Genomic DNA, 19576 nt, shown 5'->3' with positions numbered 1-19576 from the left:
CAAAGACTTTCCCCACTATGCTGAGCAGGGAGATTCCACGGTAGTTGTTGCAGTCACCGCGGTCACCTTTGTTTTTATAGAGGGTGATGATGTTGGCATCGCGCATGTCCTGGGGTACTGCTCCCTCGTCCCAGCACAGGCATAGCAGTTCATGTAGTGCTGAGAGTATAGCAGGCTTGGCACTCTTGATTATTTCAGGGGTAATGCTGTCCTTCCCAGGGGCTTTTCCGCTGGCTAGGGAATCAATGGCATCACTGAGTTCCGATTTGGTTGGCTGTATGTCCAGCTCATCCATGACTGGTAGAGGCTGTGCTGCATTGAGGGCAGTCTCAGTGACAGCATTCTCCCTGGAGTACAGTTCTAGGTAGTGCTCAACCCAGCGGTCCATCTGTTTGCGTTGGTCAGTGATTATGTCCCCCGATTTAGATTTGATGGTTGGCCCAAGAGCTCTCTTCATGCCATCATACATTCCTCTGATGTTTCCGGTGTCTGAGGCCAGCTGAATATGACTGCATAGGTGTTGCCAGTAGTCGTTTGCGCAACGCCTAGCTGTTCTTTGTGCAGTACTTCTGGCTGCTTTAAGTGCTGCGGATGTTAAATCGCTGGGGGCTTTCTTGCAGTTCAAAAGTGCAATGCGCTTAGCGGCTATGACAGGTTCCAGCTCTTCATTATGAGATTGAAACCAGTCTGCATTTCTCTTCGCACTTTTGCCGTAGGTGGTCAAAGCTGACTCATAGATGGCGTCTCTGATGTGGGCCCACTTGGTCTCAGCATCCCCTGTGGGAGTGTTTTGAAGGGCTGTTACAAGTGAATTTAGAAATTTTTGTAACAGCTGTGGGTGAGAAATTCTGCTCGTGTTGATGCGCGGGTGGCCCTTCTGCTTGGAATGATGCAACTTCTTTGGTCTGAGTCTAACCTTGCTGCACTCCAGGGAGTGGTCGGTGTCGCAGTCCGCACTGTGGAAGCTGCGTGTGATTTGAACACTGTTTAAGGCGGCTCGCCTTGTGACAATGAGGTCTAGCTGGTGCCAACGACGTGATCTTGGGTGCCTCCATGAAACCTGGTGACAGGGTTTAGTGTGAAAGAACGAGTTGGTGATGCAGAGGTTATGATAGGTACACAACTCAAGCAGTCTCTGCCCGTTCTCATTCATCCTTCCAACGCCATAGCGCCCAAGGCAGGAAGGCCATGAGTCATGGTCGGCCCCAACCCTGGCATTAAAGTCCCCCAGCAGGAATAGGTGTTCGGTGTTGGGGATGCTGCTAATGATGTTATGGAGTTGTTCATAGAACTGGTCTTTAGCTTCAGGTGCGGAACAGAGTGTTGGAGCATAGATGCTGAGTAGGTGTACTGGACCAGAGGTGGTGAGCAGTCGGATGGACAGTATGCGTTCTGAGCCATTTGAGGGAGGCTCTATCATGCTGAGCAAGGAGTTTCTGATGGCGAAGCCCACTCCATGCTGTCTTGGTTCTTCAGGATCCCTGCCCTGCCAGAAGAAGGTGTAGTCTTGCTCTGCTAGAGAGCCACTCGCGGGGAGGCGAGTCTCCTGAAGTGCTGCAATGTCCACATTGAGTCTACTGAGCTCGTTGTTAATGATGGCGGTCTTCCGAGAATCGTTGATTTGTGTAAGGTCTTCCGACAGGCCAGGACACATAGTTCTGACGTTCCAGCTTGCAAAGCGAAGGGCTGGTACCTTCTTTCCTTTTTTCATGTTGTTTGGTGCGGTGTATCAGTCCACCTTTCGGGCAATGACCCTGAGCTCCAAGCACCCATTGAAGCAGGCAGACTGTGGCGGGACAGAACCTTATTGACCGGGGGCTGGCCGGTTTGAGGCGGGCAGTAGCTGTCCAGTGAGGTGCAATGACCTCTCCCACCGACAAAGGCAACCCGTGGCGCCCAGTTTCTACGCCAATTTATCTGGACTTATAACCCGTAACTGCTGCCTTCCGTGTTGTTTCAGTCGCTGTGAGGCAACTATGGAGTGACCTCTCCATGGCGCATGCCTGGGCAAATTTATGGAGGTTGAGAGTTGCCCAGTCGTCAAAACCCCCCTCTCGGCCTTTCTGGTGGGGTCCAAAGGAGTGCAGGACACGACGTTTGGCACCAGTATGGCTGCAGGAACTGCCGGAAACATGCCAAAGGTGACACATGACCGCCTACACATGATCTCCTTACTTAAGGAGGGCTATACTTGCATTGGAATCAGTTCAGAGAAGGTTCACTCGGCTGATACTTGGGAAGTTGGATTGCCTTATGAGAAAAAGTTGAGTAGGTTGGGCCTATACTCACTGGAGTTTAGGAGATTGAGAGGTGATCTTATTGAAACCTATAAGATTCTCAGTGTGGCTGGACAGGGAGATGCTGAGAGGATGTTTCTCCTTGTGGGGGAATGTAGAATTAGGGGCCAGAGTTTCAAGATAAGTGGTCTCCCATTCAAGAAGGAGATGAGGAGGAATTTCTTCGCTCAGAGGGTTGTTCATCTTTGGAATTCTGTTCTCCAGAGGACTGTGGAGACTGGGTCATTGAATCTATTCAAGGCTGTGATAGACAGATTTTTGATCTAAAAGGCAGTCAATGGTCATGGGCGCAGGCAGGAAAGTGGAGTTAAGGCCACTATCAGAACAGCCCCGATCTTATTGAATGGTGGAGCAGGCTCGATGGGCCAAATAGCCATCTCCTGCTCCTATTTTGTATCTTTTTATCTTCTTGCACACACACACACTCAACCAGTGTGTGGCAGTGGATCTAGAATTAATCCCACTTTCGTACAAAATACCAGCGACTGAAAGGTACAGAATAAATCCCACAGATACATACAGTATGACTGACAGGTACAGAATGAATCCCATGCTCACACACAGCACCAGGGATTGAATGATACATGTGATTCCCACCCTCACAGAACAATATCAGACTGAGTTACAGAATGATTTCCACATTCACATTGATACCACACATATACGCAATACCAGAGATGGAGCATACAGAATGAATCACACACACACAACAGGAAGAGAGCTAGAGTTATACAGAATGAATCTCACACTCATGCACAGTACAACAGATTAACAAGTAAACGATCAACCTCAAACACGCATACATTTCCAAGGGTCAGTTCAGAATGACTGCAAAACTCAAATAATGTGTTAGAGGTTGAAAGATGCAGATGAATACAAAACTCACACACAAGATACTAATAGATACAGCCTGAAAACTGCACTCAAACACAGTACAAGGGACTGACAGATACTGAATGAATCCCACACTCATATTCAAAACCAGAGACTGACAGATGCAGAATGGATGTCACACTAAACTTCTTCTTCGGAACTCCCTCGGGAATGAGGATGACTTTCATCCACTCCAGGGTTGTGGTTCCTTAGGTAACTGAATAGTCCAATTCTTGATCCACACACTCGGCCACAGGTGGGGCAGATGGTGCTTGGTGAAGTGGATGAATGGGATTCTCCAATTTCCAAATACTCCTTCCACTGTTTGCATTTGGTTGCTTCCTGGGCATGTTGACGAATTTCAAACTGGCTGGCACCTTCGCGGATGCTTCTTCTCCATTTTGGGTGGTCTCAGGCAAGAGATGCCCATGAATCAGTGCAAATGTCACGTTTTTTCAGGATGTCTTGAAGGAAATTCTTGTAATGTTTCCTCTGCCCTCCTGGTAGCTTCTTGCCCTGATGGAGTTCAGAGGAGAAAGCTTGTTTTGGGACTCTGGCGTCAGGCATGGGGATGATGTGGCCCATCCAACATAACTGACTAGCCATGACCAGTGTCTGGATACTGGGGATGTTGGCCTGAGAGAGGACACTGATATTGCAGCGCCTGTCCTGCAACTGAATTTGCAGGATCTTGTGGAATCACCACCGGTGATATCTCTCCAGGGCTTTGAGATGTCTGCTGTACAGTATCCATGTTTCTGACACATACAGGAGGGCAGGTAACACTGCAGCCATGTCAACCATGAGCTTGGTGGCTGATTTGAGTTCTTTGCCATCAAACATTCTTTTCCTCAGATGACTGAAGGCTACGCTGGCACGCTAGATGTGATGCTGCGTGTCATCGTCGATATCTGCCCTTGGTGACAGGAGGTTCCCAAGGTATAAGCAGTGATCCACATTGCCCAGTGGTTCACCGTGGATCTTGATAGTAGAGGGGCAGTGTCGTGGAGCAGGCTGGTAGAGGACCTTTGTCTTCTGGATGTTTTGCTTAAGGCCAATTATTTCATACACCTCCGTGAATGCATTGATCAGGGTTTGACGCTTGGCCTCTGAGTGTGCGCATACGCAGGCGTCGTCAGCATACTGCAGCTTGATGACAGAGGTTGGAGTGGCCTTACATCTGGACTGGAGGCAACATAGGTTAAATAGTTTCCCACTCGTCCTGTCGAGTAGATATACACATGCGACCTAAAGAACAGCTGATGGGCTGAACAAACACTGGAACTACAAAAATTAGCTGACAGCCACGACATGTGTGGATTCTTTAGTACAGTCAAGACCATTCACGGCCCACGTACCCAAGGACCAACTCCACTGAGAGCAAAATAATGGAGTGACACTGATCAAGGACAGATAGGCAGTCTGCAATCGTTGCAAGGAGCACTTTGAAGATCTCCTCAATTGTGACTCAGTCCTTGATGCGAGTGCCCTTGACCGCATTCCACAGCCTGCTACCCACCGTGCTGTCAGCACAATCCCAGGCTGACAGAGGTTGAAAAGGCCATCTGACAGCTAAAAAACAATAAGGCCGCTGGCATAGATGGAATTCCCATCAAAATTCTAAAATCTGGCCGAGAAGCACTCTTGACACAAATACATGGTCTCATTTCCCTCATTTGGAAGGAGGAGAGCATGACAGGGGATCTCCGAGACACTGTAATAGTGATCATCTTTAAAGAAGGTGACAAGACTGACTGTGGTAACTGCTGTCCGCCACAGGGAAGGCCATCACAAGAGTCCTTCTCAACTGCCTCCTCCCCGTGGCTGAAGAGTTCCAACTGGAATCACAATGTTGATTCTGTCCATCAAGAAGCACAATGGACATGATCTTCACAGCAAGACAACTCCAAGAAAATGTAGGGAGCAGCAACAACCTTTCTACCTGGTCTTCTCTGACCTGACAAAGGCCTTCGACTCCACCAACCAGGAGGGATTATGGAACGTCCTCAAATTTGGCTGCCCAGAGAAATTCATCATCATCCTCTGACGACTGCCTGATGACATGCAAGCTGTAATCCTTCCCAATGGACCTACCACTGACCCAATCCCAATGCAAACTGGGGTCGAGCAAGGCTGTGTCATCGCACCAATGCTCTTTTCCATCATCCTTGCCGCAACACTCCACCTCATCTCCTCATACTCACAGTCCTAGAGTCTGATAGATACAGAATGGATGTCACACTCACAGTACCAGAGTCTGACAGGCACAGAATGGATGTCACACTCACAGTACCAGAGACTGACAGATACAGAATGGATGTCACACTCACAGTACCAGAGTCTGGCAGATACAGAATGGATGTCACACTCACAGTACCAGAGACTGACAGATACAGAATGGATGTCACACTCACAGTCCGAGAGTCTGATAGATACAGAATGAATCCACACAGCACCGGAGACTTCTTTTCTTCTTCTTTTCTTTGGCCTCCTTGTCTCGAGAGACAATGGGTAAGCGCCTGGAGCTTGTCAGTGGTTTGTGAAGCAGCGTCTGGAATGGCTATAAAGGCAAATTCTAGAGCGACAGACTCTTCCACAGGTGCTGCAGATAAAATTGGTTGTCGGGGCTGTTACACAGTTGTCTCTCCCCTTGAGCTTCTGTCTTTTTTCCTGCCAACTGCTAAGTCTCTTCGACTCACCACACTTTAGCTCCGCATTTATGGCTGTCCGCCAGCTCTGGCGATCACTGGCAACTGACTCCCATGACTTGTGATCAATGTCACAGGACTTCATGTCGTGTTTGCAAACGACTTTAAAGCAGAGACATGGATGGCCGGTGGTTCTGATACCAGTGACGAGGTTGCTGTACAATGTGTCCTTGGGGATCCTGCCATCTTCCATGCGGCTCAGATGGCCAAGCCATCTCAAGCGCCGCTGGCTCCGTAGGGTGTATATGCCGGGGATGTTGACCGCCTCAAGGACTTCTGTGTTGGAGATATGGTCCTGCAACTTGATGCCAAGGATTCTCCAGAGGCAGCAAAGATGGAATGTGTTGAGACGTCGCTCTTGGCTGACATACGTGGTCCAGGCCTCGCTGCCGTAGAGCAAAGTACTGAGGACTCAGGCTTGATACACTTGGACTTTTGTGTTCCGTGTCAGTGTGCCATTTCCCCACACTCACTTGGCCAGTCTGGACATAGCAGTGTTCTCGAACCTACACTGTTTGGGATCTTCTTCTCCCTGCTGCTCTCACATGCGTTCAAGTCTTGAGAAGAAGGAATTTTCCTCCACACAAGATCAGATGGCAGTTTGTTCAACCTTGCCCGTCTAAGAGCGAAGAGCAAAGTACAGAAAGTCCGCATCAGGGAACTCCTCTTTGCTGACGATGCTGCATTAACATCCCACACTGAAGAGTGTCTGCAGAGACTCACTGACAGCATTGCGGCTGCCTGCAGCGAATTTGGCCAAACCATCAGCCTCAAGAAAACGAACATCATGGGACAGGACATTATAAATACTCCATCCATCAATATGGGCGAACACGCTCTGGAAGTGGTTCAAGAGTTCACCTATCCAGGCTCAACTATCACCAGTAACCTGTCTCCCGATGCAGAAGTCAACAAGCACATGGGAAAGGCTTCCACTGCTATGTCCAGACTGGCCAAGAGAGTGTGGGAAAATGGTGCACTGACACGGAACCAGAGACTGAGAGCTACCAAATTACATAAAACAGTCAAACACAGTAGCATAGAGTAAAATAAACGGAATTAACTGCACACTCACATGCAATAGCAGAGACACAACGACACAGAATCAGTCAAAAAGTGTCCTCCCAACAACAGTCAGGACATTTCCAGGGATCTTTTCACAGGGAGCGGCTGTTTTACGAAAACTGTGACTGGAGAGAGTCTTTGTGAAATATACTTACGGATTGCAGTAAGGGTGTTTGTGATTGGTTGCAAATATTTATTCTGATTGGATGGCGGAAGACACCAATTAGATAATTACAATATAAAACCGTTTTGACATCACTCCCAATCACCCAATCACAATCTTAACTTTCCCCCATCCCTCATTAGCATAGAGCTGTGGGATTGTCTATTTAATCCGCACTCGGAAGGGGTTTGGTTTATTTCTGTGTCTGCAATTGGATCTGAAGATGGTTGAGGAGAAGAAGAAAGCAGCTGCGAAGAAGGGCGCCTGGAAAAGTGTGAGTAAACCGTCAGCAAAGGGAGGCAAAAGGCAGAGAAAGTCGAGGAAGGAGAGTTACTCCATCTACATCTACAAAGTGATGAAGCAGGTTCACCCCGACACCGGCATCTCCTCCAAGGCCAAGAGTATCATGAACTCCTTTGTGAACGATATTTCCGAGCGCATCGCGGGTGAGGCTTCCCGCCTGGCCCATTGCAACAAGCGCAGCACCATCAGCTCCCGGGAGATCCAGACCACCATGCGCCTGCTGCTGCCCGGGGTGCTGGCCAAGCACACCATGTCGGAAGGGACAAAGGCGGTGACCAAGTACACCAGCTCCATGTAAAACTGCACAATGGACTGAAAAACATCCCAAACACAACGGCTCTTTTAAGAGCCACCCACAATCTCTCTGAAAAAGCTACAACATCATCACGAAAGTATCAATTTGTTTTTTTTTATACAAAGGTTCTGGAACTTTCTAATTGCCTTTATGATATCTGTTTTAACCCCATGGATTCTGGTTGATTCACGTTCACTTGAGATCTTTGTGTCTCTACTTAATAATGCCGTGTAAATTAATTACTGATCACTGTCCCCATGTGCGCGTTCATTTTCGCTCTTGTACTATTTCGTCAATAAGCTGACAGATCAGTTCTCAGTCACTTGTTTCCCTTGTTCAAGCTCGGCCTCAATGATAAGTACATTTACTAGAAACCCCGCTGTTGTAGGAAACCTCAGTCTCTCATTTCAACTCCTGACAGTAAAACACTTCTGTCCGCTTTTGTCTCCCACAAATAGGTTCAATCCAGAATCAGTGATGCGGTATCTTGACAAAGATTGATCTGAAATGTGTCCGCTTCCAGAATGCTTTGAATGAGACTTTCTGCCGCCGCTTACAGACTCTTTCAAAAAGGACGGAGAATAGTCCGAGATCAAAGCGCACATGGGCTCAGTGATCAGTAATTAATTTAAGCAGCATTATTAAGTAGAGACACAAAGATCTCACAGACAGTGAAACTGAATCACCCAGAATCCATGGGGTTAAAAAAGATCAGAAAGGCAATTAGAAAATGCCAGACTCTTCGTATAAAAAAACGAAACAAATAAAAACCAGGGAGATGATGCAGCTTTTGCAGAGAGATTGTGGGTGGCTCTTAAAAGAGCCGTTGTGTTTGGGATGTTTTTCAGTCCATTGTGCAGTTTTACTTGGAGCTGGTGTACTTGGTCACCGCCTTTGTCCCTTCCGACACGGCGTGCTTGGCCAGCTCCCCGGGCAGCAGCAGGCGCATGGCGGTCTGGATCTCCCGGGAGCTGATGGTGCTGCGCTTGTTGTAATGGGCCAGGCGGGAAGCCTCCCCCGGGATGCGCTCGAAAATATCGTTCAGAAACGAGTTTATGATGCTCATGGCCTTGGAGGAGATGCCGGTGTCGGGGTGAACCTGCTTCATCACTTTGTAGATGTAGTAACTCTCCTTCCTCGACTTTCTCCGCTTCTTACCGCCCTTTTCTGACGGTTTACTCACAGTTTTCTTGGCGCCCTTCTTAGGAGCTGCTTTCATCTTCTCCCCAACCATCTTCAGTTTCAATTTCAGACTCAGAAATAAACCAAACCCCTTCCGAGTCCGGATTAAATAGACAATCCCACAGCTCGATGCTCATGAGGGATGGCGGAAAGTAAAGATTGTGATTGGGTGATTGGGAGTGATGTCACAATGGGTTTATATTGTAATACTATAATTGGTGTCCTTCACCGTCCAATCACATTCAAACTTTGCAGCCAATCACAAGCATTCGTACTGCAATCAGGAAGTATGTTTCACAAAGAATCTCTCCAGCTGCAGTTGACATTGAAAGAGCCACTCCCTGTGTCAAGCTCTCTGGAAATGTTCTGCATGTTGTTGAGAGGACGGTTATTGATGATTCTGTGTCGTTGCTATTGCATGTGAGTGTGCAATTAATTCCATTACTTTTATTCTCTGCTCCTGTGTTTGATTGTGTTCTGTCATTCAGCAGTTCTCAGTCTCTGGTGCTGTTTGGATTTATTCCGTATTTATTTATTTCGAGATATAGCACTGAAACAGGCCCTTCGGCCCACCGAGTCTGTGCCGACCAACAATCACCCATTTATACTAACTCTGCAGTCATCCCAACCTACACTGGGGGCAATTTACAATGACCAATTTACCTACCAACCTGCAAGTCTTTGGCGGTGGGAGGAAACCGGAGCACCCAGCGAAAACCCACGCGGTCACAGGGAGAACTTGCTAATTCCGCACAGGCAGCACCCAGAATCGAACCCGGATCCCTGGAGCTGTGAGGCTGCAGTGCTAACCACTGCACCACTGTATCTGTCAGACTCTGGTACTGTGTTTGAGTATGACATCCATTCTGTATCTGTCAGTCTCTGTTGCTGTGTTTGAGTGTGAGGAGTTGAGGCGGAGTGTTGCGGCGAGGAAGATGGAAAAGAGCGTTGGTGCGATGACACAGACTGAGTTGACCCAAGTTTGCATTGGGATTGGGTCAGTGTTAGGTCCGTTGGGAAGGATTACAGCTTGCATGTCATCATGCAGTCGTTGGAGGTTGGTGACGAATTTTTCCGCCAGCCAAATTTGAGGAAGACGTTCCATAATCCCTCCTGGTTGGTAGAGTCGAAGGCCTTTGTCAGGTCAGAGAAGACCAGGTAGAAAGGTTGCTGCTGCTCCCTACATTTTCTTGGCGTTGTCTTGCTGTGAAGATCATGTCCACTGTGTCTCTTGATGGACAGAATCCACACTGTGATTCCAGTAGGAGATCTTCAGCCACGGGGAACAGACAGATGAGAAGGACTCTTGTGATGACCTTCCCTGTAGTGAACAGCTGGGATACCCCTCTGTCATTACCACAGTCGGTCGTGTCACCATTTTTGGTGATGATCACAATAACAGCATCTCAGAGATCCCTGGCGTTCTCTCGTCCTTCCAGCTGAGGGAAATGAGACCATGTATTTGTGTTAAGTGTTCTTCTCTGTCGTATTTTAGATTTTCAGAGGGAATTCCATCGATGCCGGTGGCCTTCATTTTTTTTTACCTGTTAGATTGCCTTTTCAATTTCTGTTGGGCTGGGATTGTGCTGACGTCATGGTGGGTAACATGCTGTGGAATGTGGCACTTGCATCACGGACTGAGTTGCGATTGAGGAGATCTTCAAAGTGCTACTTCCAACGAGTGCTGACTGCCTCTCTGACCTTGATCAGTGTCACTCCATTCTTTACTCTCAGTAGGGTAGGACCTTGGTAATTTGGGCAATAAATGGTCTTGATGGTGCTGAAGAATCCACACATGTCGTGGCTGTCAGCAAGTTGCTGTATTTCCTGCACTCTTTCAGCCCATCAGCTGTTCTTTAGTTCGTGTAAGCAGATCTACTCTACAGGACGAGTGGGAAACTATTGAAACTACATTGCCTGCAGTCCTGAAGCAAGGCCACTCCAACATCTGTCATCGGGCTGCAGTATGCTGACAATGCTTGCATGTGCGCACACTCAGAGGCCAAGCTTCAAACCCTCATCGATGCATTCATGGAGGCGTATGAAAGAATTGGCTTGAAGCAAAACATCCGGAAAGCTAAGGTCCTCTGCCAGCCTGCTCCCCGACACTGCCCCCGACTATTAAGACACACGGCGAATCACTGGACAATGTGGATCACTGCTCATACCTTGGGAACCTCCTGTCACCAAGGGCAGATATCGACAATGACACTCAGGATCGCTTCCAGAAGGCCATGTGGCCCATAAATCCTGCTCTGCCATTCAATAAGATCATGCCTGTTCTGATTGAGGCCTTAATTCCACTTTCCTGCCTGTGCCCATTGACCAATGACTCCCTTGTACATCAAACAATCTGTCTGTCACAGCCTTGAATATATTCAATGACCCAGCCTCCACAGTCCTCTGGAGAACAGAATTCCAAAGATGAGCAACCCTCTGACAGAAGAAATTCCTCCTCATCTCTTTCTTGAATGGGAGACCACTTATCTTGAAACTGTGGCCCATAATTCGACATAACCCCACAAGGAGAAACATCTTCCCAGCATCTACCTGCCCAGCCCACTGAGAACCTTATAGGTTTCAATAGGATCACCTCTCAATCTTCTAAACTCCAGTGAGTGGAGGCCCAATCTGCTCAACCTTTTCTCACAAGTCAACCCTTCATCCCAGGAATCAGCCAAGTGAACATTCTTTGAACTGATTCCAATACAAGTATATCCCTCCTTAAGTAAGGAGACCAAAACTGTATGGAGTACTTTAGTTGGGATGCCACTAATGCCCTGTACAGTTACAGCAAAACTTCCCTACTTTTATACTCCATTCCCCTTGCTAAAAATTCTAACATTCCATTTGCATTCCTAATTACTTGCTATACCTTCATGCTAACTTTTCTGTAATTCATGTACCTGGCACCCAGATCCCTCAGTACAGCATCATTCTGCAGTCTGTCTCTATGTAAGTAATATTCTGTTTTTCTATTCTTCCTGCCAAAGTAGACAATCTCACATTTTCCTATATTATACTCCATCTGCCAAACTTTTGCCCACTGACTTAACCTATCTATATCTCTTTGCAGACACTTTATGTCCTCCTCACAACTTTCTTTCCTACCTATCTTTGTACCATCCATAAATTTGGCAACAGTACATTCAGTCCCTTCATGCAATTATTAATATAGACCATAAATAGTTGAGGCACCAGCACTGGTCCCTGTGACAATCCATTAGTTACAGTTTGCCAATCTGAAAATGCCCCATTTGTCCCCACTCTCTGTTTCCTGCGAGTTAGCCAATCCTATATCCATGTGTGTGTAGTTTTCAGTTTGTATCTATCAGTGTCTGGTACTCTATGTGAGTTTTGGACTCTTTCTTACTCTCTCACTGCTATTTTTTGTGTGTTAGGTTGCTTTAGATGACTCAGGCTGAAGTACTGTGAGTGAGTGCAATAATCAACCTATATCTTTCAGCATCTGGCACTGAGCATGTGTTTCAGCATCACTCTCTATCTGTCAGTATCTGGTACTCTGTGTGAGTGTGGGATTCATTATATAATCTTCCGTCCCTGGGACTGATGGCAAGTCTGGATTTATTCTCCATAAAATGTCAGCACAGCAACAGGCCACAGATGTGGTAGGTTTTAAGCAGACAATATATTTGAGGTTTTGCTTAGTATTAAATATCTGTCACTGTGAACACAATAGTGAAAGATAATGTATCCTACAATCTGATACAGGATTGGTGTGCAAGTGTAACTCAGGCTGTACTGATCAATTTGATCAGTGCCATTCAGTCTGAGGGAGAATCTTGGACTTGCATGTAAAATGAGCTCAGTCTGGAATTGTACAGTATCTTCCATCTGCCACTGTCCGAGATTTCAGGACTGGTATGTAATTTAGAGCTCAGACTATACTGATCAAATTTATATTCTATTTTTTAGTTTCAGAATCCGGATGAGTTTTAAACTGGAATCTGAGTTTGGATCTCAGGTTATACGATATTTCAGAATCTCTCAATCTGATTATGGACTTGAGTCTAATGTATATGTCTGGAAACATGATGGGAATTAATACTGATAATAAACTCATAACCTGTGTAAATATTGGGCTAGTATTTAACTTAAATCTCAGAGTACATTATTGAGGTTAATTCTGTAACTTTGAAACAGGAACCACGTGTCAATTCTCTGTGTGTATTTAATTTGTAGCTGAGGTTGCACTATTGTGGGATTGACACACTGACAATTTGATTGTGGGTGAGAAGTTGGACTGGGATGTATGTATCTACCTGTCAGTGATACTGAGTTGGGGTGACATGGAAACAACGTCTGTCTTTCCTGCTCTATTTGATTGATGGATTGAAAATGTGTCTCTGGAACTATTTCTGCTGTCTGAGACTGTGGCACTGATGACCTGTCTGTGTCTCTGCGCTCTGTGAGTGATAATGTACGTATTGTGTGTGAGAAGGAGCTGGTGGCACTCTTCCTTGTAACTTGGGTGGAGGAAATAGCCCATTTATTCTGGTTCATTCAATCATTTGTCTGTTTGAACAAAAGTATGTTTGTAACGAACATACAGGTGAGATCAAAGATATAGAGTTTTATTGAATTTAATCTCTCAAATAATAATCATTATGGATACCCGCAAAAGAACCAACACAACACAAATATTGTCACTGTTTCACTCCACTACAATAAGTTTCTTCCCATTCTGTCTCCATCCCCTTGTCCACACACAACCGGAGAATGGCATCTCTGCTCACTCCATGTTCCGAGACCAGTTCCAGATCCACTCCGCCTCTGACAAACAGCCCCCGCCTGCCCCTGAACTTGACCCGGACTCGATGCTGATCTCTGAGTCTATCTGCGGACATGCTCCCAAAGCGATGTCCTGCTGGAAGGAGGCTGCTGTTTGCTCCCTTCCCCCGGGACCGGGATCTCTCCATTCGCGGCTGTTTTAAACCATCTTCGTCCGCTCACAGGCAGTGCTGGGGGAGGGGAGCACAGGCCCAGATTTCTGCAGCACTTCAGTCAGAAACGTGGAAAACTTCCGGCACAGAATGAGTCCATTCGGCCCATCATGTCCGCCCCAGCGGAATGAGAGGGGTATAGCCTGTTCCCACAGTTTGTTGTTATTGGACTGTGAAGTGTGGAAACAGAAGAGGACAGTCAGGATGTGGGGAGTTACACAAAGTGAATCTATTATCAGCACCAGGTGAGAAGTGTGAAGGACACATTTTTAACAGCGGCTGTTTGATTTCGCCTGGACGGTTAGACCATGGGAGCGGGAACTGGAAATCTGACCTGTGTAAAAGTCCCTGCTCCGTCGGTCAGTCCCATTCCTGGCCCAGTGGATTGTTTCTGGATGTTATTTAATTGTTGTAAAATGGCCAAAGCCCCTGGTATGCAGCAGCTGGGGGCTGCAGGACTGCAGTGGAATCGGACACTGACTCTGTTTGTATTGCTGGGTTTCCTTTGTGATTGTTCACAATGATTATTCATTGAAAAATTGTTTTGGTCTCTCTTGTAACTTCCACCACATCTCTTCCTGAATTATAATAAATACTTTTTCTTTCTACAGGCAATACTTGAGGAAGCTGTATAAATGTAGTGATTCCTCGACACAAGGGGAAGTGCAGCCAGCTCCTCACACACAGTAAGTACAGTATCACTCACAGAGAGCAGAGACATCAATTCCACAATCACCGACAGCAGAAGTAGTCAGAACATAAAAACACACAAAATAGGAGCAGGAGTAGATCATGTGGCCCGTGGAGCCTGCTCCGCCATTCAGGACCATCATGGATGATCTTAGGCTTCAATTCCACTTTCCCGCCTGCTCGCCTTATCCCCTGATTCTCTGAGAGATCAATAATCTGTCCATCGCAGCTTTACATGTATTCAATGATGGATCATCCACAATCCTCTGGAGTAAACAATTCCAAAGATTCACAACCCTTTGAGTGAAGTAATTTCTCCTCATCTCAGTCCTAAATGATCAGCTCCTGATCGTGGGACTGTGTCCCCATGTTTTAGATTCTCCGACCAGCAGAAACAATCTCTCAGTGTCTCCCCTATCCAGCCCCTTTGGAATTTTGTATGTTTCAATGAGATCACCTCTCATTCTTCTAAACTCCAGAGTATAGGCCCAATTTACTCAGCCTCTCATCATAGGACAATCCCCTCATCCCAGGAACTAATTTAGTGAACATTTGCTGCACCGCCTCCAATGTCCATATATCCTTTCTTAAGTGTGCAGACCAAAACGTCACACTGTATTCCAGATGTGGTCTCACCGAAATCCTGTACAATTGTAACTCACTTCTTTATTGCTGTATTCTAATCCCCTCGCAATAAAGGCCAACACGCCATTTGCCTTCCTAATTGCTTGTTGCACCTGCATGCTAACTTTCTGTATTCCTTGTACAAGTACACCCAAGTCTCTTTGAACAGCAACAGTTACAAGTTTCACACCTTTTATCAAATATTCTACTTTTCTATTCTTATGACCAAAGTGAAGAACTTCACACTTAACTACATTATACTCCATCTACCATCTTCTTGCCCACTCACTGAACTTGTCTATATCTCTTTGCAGCCTCTCTATGTCCTCCCACAGCTTCCCTTTCCACCTACCTTTGTATCATCAGCAAACTTAGATACATTATTCTCTGTCTCTTCATTTAAGTCATTAATTTAGATTGTAAATAGCTGAGACCCCAGCACTTATCCTTGCGACACTCCATTATTCACTGCCTGCCAATCTGTTTATACCCACTCTTTGCTTCCTGTCCATTAACCAATCCTCTATCCATGCTAATATATTACCCACAATTCCATGAGTCCCTTATCTTCTCTATTAACCTTTTATGTAGCACCTTATTGAATGCCTTTTGGAAATCCAGGAATACGACTAGTTTCCCTTTACCCTGCAAGTTACATCCTCAAAAAACTCTCATAAATTTGTCAAACAAGATTTCCCTTCAGGAAAATCATGTTGACTTGTTTGAATGCTTTTCTCAGTGCATTGTTCAGACTTCCTGCATTTTCCCAAGGACTGATATTAGGTTAACTGACCTGTAGTTCACAGTTTTCTCTCTCCCTCCTTTCCTGAAAAGCAGTTTAACATCTGCCAACTTCCAATCTGATGGAAATTTTCTGACCCCCTCCCACACCCACTGCAATATTACAGGGAACGGGGGTGGGGAGAAACAGCCTATCTGCCCCAGGCCAATCAAGGCCCTTAATTGGCCAATTAACAGCCACTTATGGGCCTCCTCTCTCTGCTGCAGGTATTTTATCCTCGGTTGGGTTAGGGGCGGGGAGGCAGTGTGGCAAAGGCACCAAGAACTCTGCCTGATAAAACCAGACGTCTTTCCTGCGGGATGCGGGGGGGTCCTCCTGATTAGGCACCCTGATCCCCATGGATGGCCACCCTCAAAGCTCCAACCGCCCCCATTGGGCACCCCCGGACCCTGTACCTGACCCCCCATTGCCTCAGACTTAAAGGTAACATTATATATTCTATCAGAACAGACTGAATGACAGATAACATAGCACTCCACAAAACTATAGTGTTAGAGTGACAGATATTGTCTCAGTTATTTATTGCAGCCTGAGCTACACATTATATGCCAATCTAAAATCACATACAGTTTCAGACTGAGATACAGTATTTATTCCATAAATGCAAACCGAACTATATGTTCCACAGGAGTTCATACTATTGAACAAGCCTGGGCTCTTTTCTCTGAGTGGTCACCTAATAGAAGCATTGAATAATATGAAGGGTTTTGTTAGGGGAGAGGTAGAGATGTTTCCCACTTGTGGCGGAGTCCAAAGCTGTCGATATGAAATAGTCAGTAATAAATTAAGTAAATAACTCAGGGGAAACTTCTTTACCCTGCTTTGACAGCACTTGAGCTGCTGAACATTGTTACATTTAACGTCAAGCTAAATGATTAAATGAGGCAGAAACAATTTGAGAGATTTGCTGATAGGATTAGATGAAGTCGGGTTGGAGTAACCTCATTGGACTTGGGCAGAAAAGCCTGTCTCTGTGCTGTAAATGCTATGTGATTCTGTGTAGAGTGAATCCAGAATGACAAACTAACCCGGAGATTAATGGCTACTGAATGCATCCCACACACAGGCAGTACCAGAGACTGACAGCTACTGAACAAAACCCACACTCACAGGCAGTTCCAGAGACTGACAGATACTGAACAAAACCACACACACAGGAAGTACCAGAGACTGACAGATACTGAACAAAACCCACACTCACAGGCAGTACCAGAGACTGACAGATACTGAACATAACCTACACTCACAGGCAGCACCAGAGACTGACAGATACTGAACAAAACCCACACTCACAGGAAGTACCAGAGACTGACAGATACTGAACATAACCTACACTCACAGGCAGTGCCAGAGACTGACTGACATTGAACATAACCTACACTCACAGGCAGTACCAGAAACTGAAAATATTGAACAAAAAGTACACACGCGGACAGTACCTGAGACTGACAGATATTGAACAAAACACACACTCACAGGCAGTACCAGAGGCTGACAGATGTTATGTCCATCCCAAGTTCACAACAGATACTAATAACTGAGAGATCCAACAGAAATCCAACACTTACATATAATACCAGTGACTTAAAGGTACAGAATTAATCGCACTCTCAAATATAGTGCATGTGACTGGGATACAGAATGAGTCTATACTGACACATAATACCAGGGAATGACAGATACAGAATGAATCACACAGTCACATACAACAACAGGGACATTTTGGCACAGTATGAATCTGACAGTCATGTACAGAAACAGAGGCTGACAGATATCAAATGAAATCCACACACACATACAGTGACACTGAGAGCTATAACATATATGCCACATTCATATATAGTACCAGAGATTGACAGATACACAATGAATTCCACACACACAAACAGTTCTTATACATTCAGAGTGAATATCACACTTTGTACCAGAGACTGACCAATGCAGCATGAATCCCACACTCCCACTCAGTAATAGAGACTGACAGATAGCCACAATTACAGAATGATTCTCATTCTCATGTACAGGACAACAGACTGATTTGCCACAATGGTGTCTCTAATCTTTGGGCAAACTCAGTGTAATAACAACTCATCTCCATTCCCAGTATTTCTAAATCCCACCTGCCCTACATAATCTGAACAATTATTGCATGTTGTTTTGACTGTCTGATCCATAAACTGCACTGTATCACAGATTGCTGACATTTGCTAGCTGAAAGTGAGAACTACAATATAGAAGCAGAAATTGGCACAGTCTGCCAGGGTTAATAAACAGATAATGTGAGGTAATAAACTTTGTAATAAACTCATATTGCATTAAATATTTATACTGAAAATAAAAGTAATCAATTCTCAATAAAAATGTTTACTACATTGATCTGATATTTGTAAATGTGCCCTGTTATATATTACACGACATTGAGCAGTATTTCTGTCTGATTTTTCCGGATACTATTTGCATTACTTCAAATAAAGAAAACATAACTGCACAAAGAACTGAGCACAATGCTGAAAGTTTCACAGCAAACAGTCAAAAGGGAAAGAGATAACATATAGAAAGAAAAAAAGCTAAAATACTGGAAACACTCAGCCAGTCCAGAAACAACTGTGGAGAAGAGAAGCTCGGATTCATGGTCCAGTTCTGTGACCCTTCGATAGACCTGAAACATTGCTCCTCCCTTCCTCTCTCCACAGATACTGCTGGAACTGCTGAGTGTTTCCAGAATCTTCTGTTATTCAGATTTCTAGCGGCTGCAGTATTTCTCTTTTTGAAGAATAAAACAATCCCTGGGAGGGAGTGAAAGTTTACATAAGAAATAAGAGCAGGAGTGACCACTCTGCCCATCGAAATAGTTCCACCATTCAATAATATAACAGCTGTTCTCCTACCTCAACTCCATCTTACCAAACTGGCACAGCCCCCTTGATTCCCTTAGTATCCAAAAACCTATCGATCTCTCTTGAATATACACAATGATTGAGCATCCAGAGCCCTCTGGGATAGAGAATTCAAAAGATTCATAACCCTTTGACTGAAAAAAAAATCTCCTCTTCTCAGTCAAATATGACCAAGCCCTTTATACTGAGACTGTAACCCTTCATTCCAGATTGCCCAGCGAGAGGAAACATCCTCCCAGCATTTACCATGTCAAGCCTATGAGCATTTTATCTGCCAGTGAGATTACCTCTCACTCTTCTGAATTCTGGGGAATAGAGGCCTAGTTTATTCAATCTCTTCTCATAGGACAATCCCCTCATCCTGGGAAGCAGCCTAGTGGCACGTCTCTGTACTCCCTCGAAGGAAAGTATGTCCTTCCTTAGATAAGGGGACCAAAACTGCACAGCACTCCAAGGGTGATCTCACGCTGTATAATTGCAATAAATACTCATACTCTAATCTCTTTGCAATAAAGACAAACATATCATTTGCTTTCCTAATTGGTTGAGTACCTGCACGTTAACTTTCTGTGATTCCTGGACAAGGACACTCGGGTCCCTCTGAATGTAAACATTTCCCAGTCTCTCACTAATTTCAAAAATGTTCTGTATTGCTGTTTTCCTGCCAAAGTGTGTAACTTTACACTTCTCCCCATTATATGCCATCTCTCACA

At 45.5% G+C, this 19576-nt stretch overlaps 1 protein-coding gene across 1 annotated transcript; it reads left to right on the top strand.

The window, feature by feature from the left end:
• Window positions 1-7329: 7329 nt before the first annotated feature.
• On the top strand, window positions 7330-7707 carry LOC137361683 (histone H2B 1/2-like). Its single transcript, XM_068026387.1, has one exon. It carries the CDS (start codon window positions 7330-7332, stop codon window positions 7705-7707), a length of 378 nt encoding a protein of 125 aa, XP_067882488.1.
• Window positions 7708-19576: the final 11869 nt, after the last annotated feature.

This window comes from Heterodontus francisci, unplaced genomic scaffold (genome assembly GCF_036365525.1).
Source record: "Heterodontus francisci isolate sHetFra1 unplaced genomic scaffold, sHetFra1.hap1 HAP1_SCAFFOLD_91, whole genome shotgun sequence".
Lineage (NCBI taxonomy): Eukaryota > Metazoa > Chordata > Chondrichthyes > Heterodontiformes > Heterodontidae > Heterodontus > Heterodontus francisci.
Note: the sequence above shows the minus strand (reverse complement) of the source record. Positions and strands in the feature narration are given on the sequence as shown.